The following is an 8740-nucleotide window of genomic DNA, read 5'->3' on the forward strand; positions in this document are numbered from 1 at the left end:
TATCCATGTACCTCCTGGACGCTTTGAAGGTCATCTCTTTCTTGCCAAGAATAAGCTTGTCGAGGGCCTTGGAAAGGTAATCTGCGGCGATCACAAACAGTGCGGGGGAGATGGGATCTCCCTGTCTGTGCCCCCGAGTAGATTTGAAAAAGCCAGCTGGGGCGCCATTAATAAGGACCGAGAACCAACAAAAACCAATGCATCCTTCAATGAGGTCAATCCAAGCAGCCGGAAAGCCCATGCGCCGAAGTACCTTGATTAGAAAACTCCATTGCACCCTATCATAGGCATTGGCCATGTCGATCTTGATGGCCACATTCGGTGCAGGGGAGCGCCTTGCTAATTCATGAAACATCTCTTGGGCGAGGAGGACGTTGTCGTGTAGGAGCCGACCCTTCACGAATCCACTCTGGTTAGGGTAGATAACCTGAGGCAAAAAAGGCGGAAGGCGTGCGGTTAGTACTTTTGTGATAACCTTGTTAAGGACATTGCATAAGCTTATGGGCCGAAAGTCGGCCCATGTCTTGGGCGAGGCCTTCTTCAGGATAAGGACAATATTTGTGGCCGTGACACTTCGAGGAAGGTATGCCCCAAGAAAAACTTGTTTGATGGCTTCCACCACATCCGTTCGAATGATCCCCCAACATGTTTGATAGAAGACGGCCGAGAAGCCGTCCGGACCTGGTGCACTGTCCCCGGAGATGTCAAAAACCGATTTCTTTACCTCATCAGGGTCCGGTGGGTAGTGTAACTCCTCTAGCTCTGCTGAGGGGGGGGGAGTTGGTGAATTAGGTCAAGATCCGGATCCTCAAGCACCGGGGTGTCCGGGGGCAAGAAGGCTCCGAAAGAACTCAACCGCCGAGTGCCGTATCTCTGTTTCTTCCGCAATCTCCCTACCATCCACAATGATAGAGTGAATTCGGAGTCTAACTCTTTTCTGTTTCACCCAGATTTGGTAGAATCTGGTATTCTTATCTCCATCTGCAAGCCACCTTAGTGCCGCCTTTTGCCTCCAGAAGTCCTCCTCCATCCGGAATAGGAGAATGTACTCGGCAATGTTTTTATTGATCTCGGTCCTGTTCCGCGGCGTTGGGTCAGCCTCAAAATTGGCTTGAGCTTGCGCGATCCCTTCTTCCATTGCTTGGAGATTGGCGTGAATGTTGCCAAAAACCTCCTTGTTCCAAGCCTTAAGGGCCTTTTTGCTCCTAGCAAGCTTAGTTTGGAGATTTAAGAGCCCGCTCGCCCCTGTCGGTTGAGCCCAAATATCTTGAACTAGCTGCAAAAAGCCGTCGTGCCGGACCCACATATTTTGGAACCGGAAGGCACTAACCCTCGAGGGCGGCCTCGGCATCGTACACCTCGCAAGTATCGGACCATGATCCGAGGATACCCTTGGGAGATTAGTCACCCTCGTTGCCTCAAACGCATTTGTCCATGCCTCATTGACAAGCAACCTGTCCAACCTTTCAAACATGCCATTTTTAGCCCAAGTGAATTCCGCACCATCAAACCCCGGGTCCAGAAGCCTACAGTCTTCAATGGCTTCGGCAAAATCAATCATCTCTGCTTGCCGATTGGTTTCACTACCAACCATGTCTTCGTGTGCAAGGATCGTATTAAAGTCCCCTCCAATCAGCCACGGTGTTCCTTCCATCCGAGTTGATATCTCCCTCATTTTATCCCACAGGGGATTTTGCTCCAATCTATTGCATTTAGCATATACCACCGAGATGGAAATATAGTTCGCCATGCGGTGCGAAGTTAGCCTTCCCTGTAGGACTTGGTCCAAATCCTCCTCAATGATGAAGTTGGCACCCTCCTCGGCAAATACCCATATCTTGCCGGATTTATTTGATCCTTTGAATTTTAATTCCAGCGCCTTAGAGTACTGATCCGGGTCGGGATTAGTAAGTGGCTCCATTATTGCAAGAAACATGACGTTATAACGCTTAATTAGTCTTTTTAGGACGTTTTGGGTCGACGCGTTAGCGACTCCCCTAGCGTTCCAAAACATGAGGTTGTAAGACATGATTAACAAGGAAGGGTTGTACCCAGAAGGTTTGAAGGCCCTCCTTGGAATATGACGATCTGATGGTCTTCCTCCCTCGTGTGCGTGCCGGCATCAATTTGTAACGGGGTTGTGCACCAACGGTTTGAATATCCATTTCCACCGCATCCATCTCGCCACATCCTTCGACATCAAATTCCCCATTGGCCATGAGCGAGTAATACTTGTTTGTGCAACATTGCCCATCTACTCGTCTCCACTCCTTCCATGGTTTGATGTGGGATATCGCCATCTCCCTCTCGATCCCCCTCGTGACCCTCCTCGGGAGCTCGAAGCCAGCCGACGAGTTGTGTCTCCATGTTCCCACGGCACATCCATTGATACCTCATCTTTCGATCTGGATCGGCTCGGCCCCATTGAAAAATTAGTGGCGGCTTTCTCACCTCGAACCGAACTAGTGCTAAGTTGGCCTTTTCCAAGCCAGTCATCTTCGTGAGGGTCCCCCACGATGTCCGGGCCCTCCCAAACCGGGTCCCCCCTTTTTTCCCCATTCGGCCTAGCTTTCGGGGGTGTTCCCTTTCCTTTGTTTTTTCCTTGCCGTCTCCACTCATTGTTGTCGTTTGGCTTGGCCTCAAAATTGACTTGCTTTTCGGTTGGCCGTTTCCGTCTTGATTTGCTTTTTGAGGGGTTACATTGTTGTAATTTCTCTTCGGTAGCCTTTCAGTCTTCCCCACAGCATAGCAAACATTACTCGAGTGTCCGACATGCTTACACTCCCTACAATAGGCTGGAATTTTGTCTCACCGCACTTGTTGAACCGTTTCTCTTCCACAAATATCGAGTATGATTTCTTCGGGGGGTGGTTTCATGATGTCAATCTCGACGCAAATGCGCGCAAAGGAAAGTCTTGTTTTGTTCGCGGTGGCTCGGTCAACTTGAATATGCGTGTCCCTAAACCCTGCAACCGGGGACTCACAATAAGCATCGAACTCCGAAGACCATTTGAAAAACCTCATTGGATGCCGATCAATGAGCCACACCGGTGTGCCCTTCGGGCCACTAAGGAGCCTAGCATAATCCGTCAATTCCTCGCATTGAATGAGAATGTGTTTGGCGTTAATGTATTTCCAAGTAAAACCACATTGAAATTTCATGTTATTGAGAGCCTTTTGAATTTGTCCGATTGTCGGGATAGAGTGTGAGAATTTACCTACAATGGCGTGCCCTAAGGTTTCGGCAAGCTTTCGGATCTCCAGCCCCGAGAAGTGGATTGATGGTATTCCATTTGAGACTGATGCAAATCCAATAGATTAGATCTTGTCGGGCACGAACACTTGCGGTCCATTCGGGTCGGGAGCCCACTTGATCATGTCCGCCATTGAACGCCACGGATTTGTGGTTTCCGAGCCCGTCTCGGCACCATTGGCCGACAAAGTGCCGTTTGACCCAGCCCCAACTCCCACTTCTCTACTACGTTGTGGCTGATGGATTGGCCTTAAAGAGGTCGGCCATTACCCCGGATTTAGGGGCCGACGGACTCACCCCATTTTTCGGGACCTCGGGCATGCTGGCCGAGGCCGTGGTGGCTTCTCCCGCACCCGGCTTGAAATGGGTGTTAGGGAGTGCGTGCTGACTCGAACGTGAACTCAGCACCATCCCCGCACCTTTTGGTCGGCCGCTCTCGAAGGAATCACGGATCTTTAGAGTCCGGCCTTTCTCCAAGGGTGGAAATCCATTTGATATGCCTTGAAGGCGGATGAGGGAGATGGCAAGGAGCGGGTCGTACCTGATTGAGGTGCATAACGGGTCGTACCTGATTGAGGTGCATAATTTGGCTCGGCCGCCGGCCGGCAGGATTCCGCCAGGCGGACGAGGGAGATGGCAAGGAGTGGTTGCGCCGCCAGGATGTCTAGCATGTCCGCCAATTCCAAGGAGGCAACTTGGAGAAGATTGGTAGAAACCGGCTGCAAATAGTCTCCAACATCTAGTGCATCATGTGACTATCCATTGTGGCAAGGAATCAAACTACTTTCCAAAAGCATTTTTGTTCCCATATCCATATCGGGCAAGTTGACTCTCTCCTCCCCCAAGGCTCCTTGTAATTTTGCAGCACCAAGTACAATGGTTTTTTCATGGCTCGGTTGAGAGGACTTCATGTCGTGGTCCGCCGTCCCCTCTCCGGCATCTTGGATGGAATCTTGGCCGGAGAAATGCACCAAGTCGAAAGTTCCATCTCGGACCTCAAGTGGGATTACCATTTCAATCTCCTCTTCCTTTCCATCGTGCTCATTCTCCTCCACTTGAGAAGTGTCCTCCATGTCGGGGCTCACAAACGCCAGAAAGATGGTGTTTCTACATTTAGGGCTCCCAACCAGGGAGCCATCGTCCTCCCCAAAGTTGATTCTTTTCCTTAGTTGCTTGTCTTCGGGAAGTGGAGAGAGAACATATCTTTTCCGACCATCCCCTTTAGTAGCCGGTGCCGGAGTGCTCTTACGAGCCTTGATTTTTGCTTTGGCAGCCATCAACACCATTTTCTTAGAAGGCTCCTTCGGAGAGTTTGATTCCTTCGAGGTAAACTTCATTTGATGATCCGAGGGGGTTCGCTCTCCCTCGCAAGGGGGTGGTTCACTCGGCGGGTCGTCCGGCATGGTCGGAAGGACAGAAGGTTGCTCGGGAGATAGTTTGGGCTCGGAACGGATGTTGAGGAATGATGAGACAGGAGCCGGTGGGGGTGATGGTGGTTAGCGTGGGGCAAGGTGACGGTCGGCCGCCGCCGACGAGTGGTGGGTTGGCGGAAGAAGGAATAACGTGGGACAATAGGTGGAAGACTCTTAGAGAAAAGGTGGAGCTTCTCACTCTTTTTTTCCGTCAAAAGTCTCGAAATCCGTGTGGCATCAATACGGCTCAAATTCTTCCGATGGAGGATAGCTCAAGTCCGTAAGAACACAAGATTCTACCAAAGCTGGGTTAAACAGAAGAGGTTCCGCTTGCACATCCATAGAATCTCCGTGAATGGAATGGAAATCACGGGAGAAGAAGAGATCAAGAACTCGGCGGTTGAATTCTTCAAAAACCTTCTTGCCCCCACACCCCCGGCCCTTGGTGAACCGGAGCTTGACTTGATCTATTAACTCCCACCCTCGGAACAATTATGGGATCTCCCTAAGCCACCTGAAGGGGATGAAATTAAGCGAGCTGTGTTTGATATATCTGGAAATAGTGCGCCTGGACCGGATGGCTTCCCGGCCACATTCTACTAATCGTGCTGGGATATCGTTGGACATGACGTGGTGAATCCGGTTAGATAGTTTTTCCTCGGGGCGTTCCTTCCGCGGAGTGTCACGGCAACGAGCATTATCCTCATCCCCAAGAAGCTCACGCCCGAATTGTGGGGGATTACCGCCCCATCAGCCTGTGCAATGTGATCAACAAGATCATCACAAAGGTCCTCACAAAAAGGTTAACTCCATTCCTCCCCCTGTCATTGCCCCAAACCAAAGTGGGTTCCTGAAAGGACGGCTTCTGAATGATAATGTGCTCCTCGCCCAAGAGATGTTCCACGAGTAACCAAGGTGCGCGCCTGCCCCGAATGTTGCCCTCAAAATCGACATGGCTAAAGCCTACGACCGCGTCCAGTGGCCGTTCCTTATCAAGGTCCTACGACGGATGGGATTCCCGGAGGCTTGGATCTCCCTCATTGAAAGATGTATTGACACATGCTGGTTCTCGGTGCTAATCAATGGCGCTCCTTCGGGTTTCTTTAAATCTACCCGAGGTCTACGACAGGGTGACCCCATTTCCCCGGCCCTGTTCGTGATTGCGGCGGAGTACCTCTCAAAGGCGCTTGATAAACTTATTTTGGGGCACAAAGAGATGTCTTTTAAGGCGGCTCGGCACTGTATGGAGATTAGCCACCTATGCCGACGATATCATCATTTTCACCCAAGCGGCTGCGTCTTCCATTAGGCGCTTAAGATCATGCCTTGAAGATTACGCGGAGGTTTCGGGCCAACAAATCAACCTCGCCAAGAGAAATTTCTATATAGCCGAGATACATGATGAGTGGGCAGGGTCAATTCATTTGGAAGGAGGCTTCACTCAAGGTACCTTCCCTTTCCTATACCTGGGCAAGCCAATTTATCGAGGTGTTAAACGCACCGACATGTTTATGTTCCTTCGGGAGAAAGTTGCATCACGGAACTCTGGATGGGCTCATAGGCACCTCTCGTTCGGGGGAAGGCTTACTCTCATTAAGAGTACCTTGGAAGCGGTACCTCTACACATTTTCCAAGCCATCGAACCAACAGCCGGTGCTCTCAAACAGATTGATCAACAACTGGATAAGTTCTTCTGGGGATCTTCAAACGAAAGGAAGAAAACACATTGGATCGGATGGGACCAAATCTGCCTTCCTACCGTCGAGGGAGGCCTTGGCATCCGTAAGTCAAAGGAGGTCCTCCGAGTCTTCAATGTCAAATTATGGTGGCGATTTAGGGAGCAAAATTCACTTTGGGTGATCTATAAGATGGCCAAGTATTGTAGTACGGCCTCACCGCTTGTGGCTAGGTCTTCGGGAAGAAGTAGCCCAATTTGGAAACGGCTCATGAAAGTTCGGGCACAAGCACAGCCGCACATTCGGTGGGTGATGGGGCAAGGCAAGATCTACTTTTGGGATGACATATGGCTCGGCAATTGTACCTTGAGGGACTTAGCGCTTGATGATAGAGGATACTCGAAGGTCTTGGTTGGAGATTACATCCGGAACGGACAATGGGATGAACCCAAGCTCCAACTCCTCCATGCCCAAGCCGGACTCCCGCAACAAGTAATCAAGCAAATTCTTGAGACCCCAATTGTATCCGGAGAACCGGACATCCCAAGATGGAGCCTCTCTCGGCTCGGGGACTTCTCCCTTGCCACGACATGGGAGACCATCTGTACTCAAAGACCTATCATCCGGGGCTTGGATGACATCTGGAAGGCTGGCCTCACCAACTCAATCTCTATTTTTGTTTGGAGACTGCTTTCTAATCTTATCCCAGTCGACACAAAGCTTCAATGGAGAAGGATTGAGATGGCATCTAAATGCCAATGCTTTTTTTTTTTTTTTTTTTTTTTTTTTTTTTAATCAAACACCTTTACGGTGGAGGGTTCGTGGGTCCCTCATCCCTATATTTCAAAATGAGGTAATTACAAAGCGCGGCCACACCCGAAGGTGGTGGGCCAAGACAAAAACCAAGAGTAGTATGCGGTCCGATCCCACAAGGGTCGGACCTCATCATACTCCCGACAAAATTACAAGAAGCAAGTGAAAACAATTCTAGTCCCCGTCCCTTCCTAGGGTACGAACATGTGAAAGGCCCATTTGATCCATGCGGACGAGGTCCGCAAGCTCTCTCGGCACCGAGTCTTGTTGCATTTGTTGGCCTCTATCTCTCCCTAGTCCCATTCTCGCAAGGAAATCTGCCGCCTTGTTTCCCTCCCGGTGAATGAAGGTGGCACGGAATTTAAGTTGGCGCTTAAGAAGGATCAGATGCGCCATGGCTTCCCGGGCTAGCGCCGGTCCCCATCCTGCCCCATCTAAATGCCAATGCTGCCCACACAGGCCAAACATTGAGTCTCTCCAACATGTTTTTATTCAAGGTTTCGGGGCATCCAGAGTGTGGAGACAATTTGATGCCTGGTTCGAAGGATCCTCACCCACAATCCAGATCAATGACACCATACCGGAGCGTCTGGAGGTCTGATCACGAAGAACCCGACAGTCTAGCAAGAAACACCTTAGCCATGCGATATCTTACCTTATCATGTGGTTCCTTTGGGCCGAGCAAAATCGGAGCCGGCACCAAATGGCCCAATTCAAGGCGTATAACGTGGTTTGGCAGGTACAAACTAATATCCGAAACAGCATGGGTAATGGGAGCATGAAGCAAAAACATTGGAAGGGAGTGAAAATCCACTTGAACATACCGACCGAAGCCGAGACAAGGGCACCGAGGCCAATTGTCGTGTCGATCAAATGGCACCCCTCGGATGGGGTATGGATAAAGATCAACATGGATGGTGCGTTTTTGCACACGCTTGGTAAGGCTGGAGGGGGAGGAATTGTCCGTGACTCCACGGGGTGTTAGCCGCCTTCGCAACACCACTTCAAGCTCATTCGGCCCTTGAGGCCAAGCTCAAGGCAATTCACCACGGTCTAATCTTGGCAAAGGAATTTGACCGTCAAATCTGGCTCGAGGTGGATTCCGAACAAGCGCTCAACCTTTTCAACGGTGCAAGTTGGGGGCCGCCCCATGTTAGACACGAAGTGGCACGACTAATCGTCCTAAAACGCCAAATAAACTTATGCGCATCCTTTATCCATCGGGAAGGTAACAAGGTGGCTGACTCCCTTGCAAAAATGAGTGTCGAAAAAACAGAATACCACCGCATGACCACTAGTACAACCCCTCCGCTATTGAGGGCCTGGTACGCATGGAGGAGATGGGAATTCCTACATCCGAGTCCGAGGTGATGACCCTACCTAGCATAGATGATTGTTCTAGTTTGCTTTTGGATGGAGTAGGATGAGGTCCGCACCGTGTTGGTTCGGACCGCTTACTAATCTAGTTGTATCTTTTATTGGAACACCACTTTGGGGTGTGACCATGAATTGCAACCTTCTCTTGATGAAATATAGGGATGAGGGACCCACGAACCCGCCACCGTGATGGTGTTTGAGAAAAAAAA

At 50.4% G+C, this 8740-nt stretch overlaps 1 protein-coding gene across 1 annotated transcript; it reads right to left on the bottom strand.

The window, feature by feature from the left end:
* Nucleotides 1–808: 808 nt before the first annotated feature.
* LOC121770444 lies at nucleotides 809–1921 on the bottom strand. The gene has a single exon (XM_042167175.1). It carries the CDS (start codon nucleotides 1919–1921, stop codon nucleotides 809–811), a length of 1113 nt encoding a protein of 370 aa, XP_042023109.1.
* Between the last annotated feature and the right edge of the window lie 6819 nt (nucleotides 1922–8740).

Source organism: Salvia splendens, chromosome 16, assembly GCF_004379255.2.
Source record: "Salvia splendens isolate huo1 chromosome 16, SspV2, whole genome shotgun sequence".
NCBI lineage: Eukaryota > Viridiplantae > Streptophyta > Magnoliopsida > Lamiales > Lamiaceae > Salvia > Salvia splendens.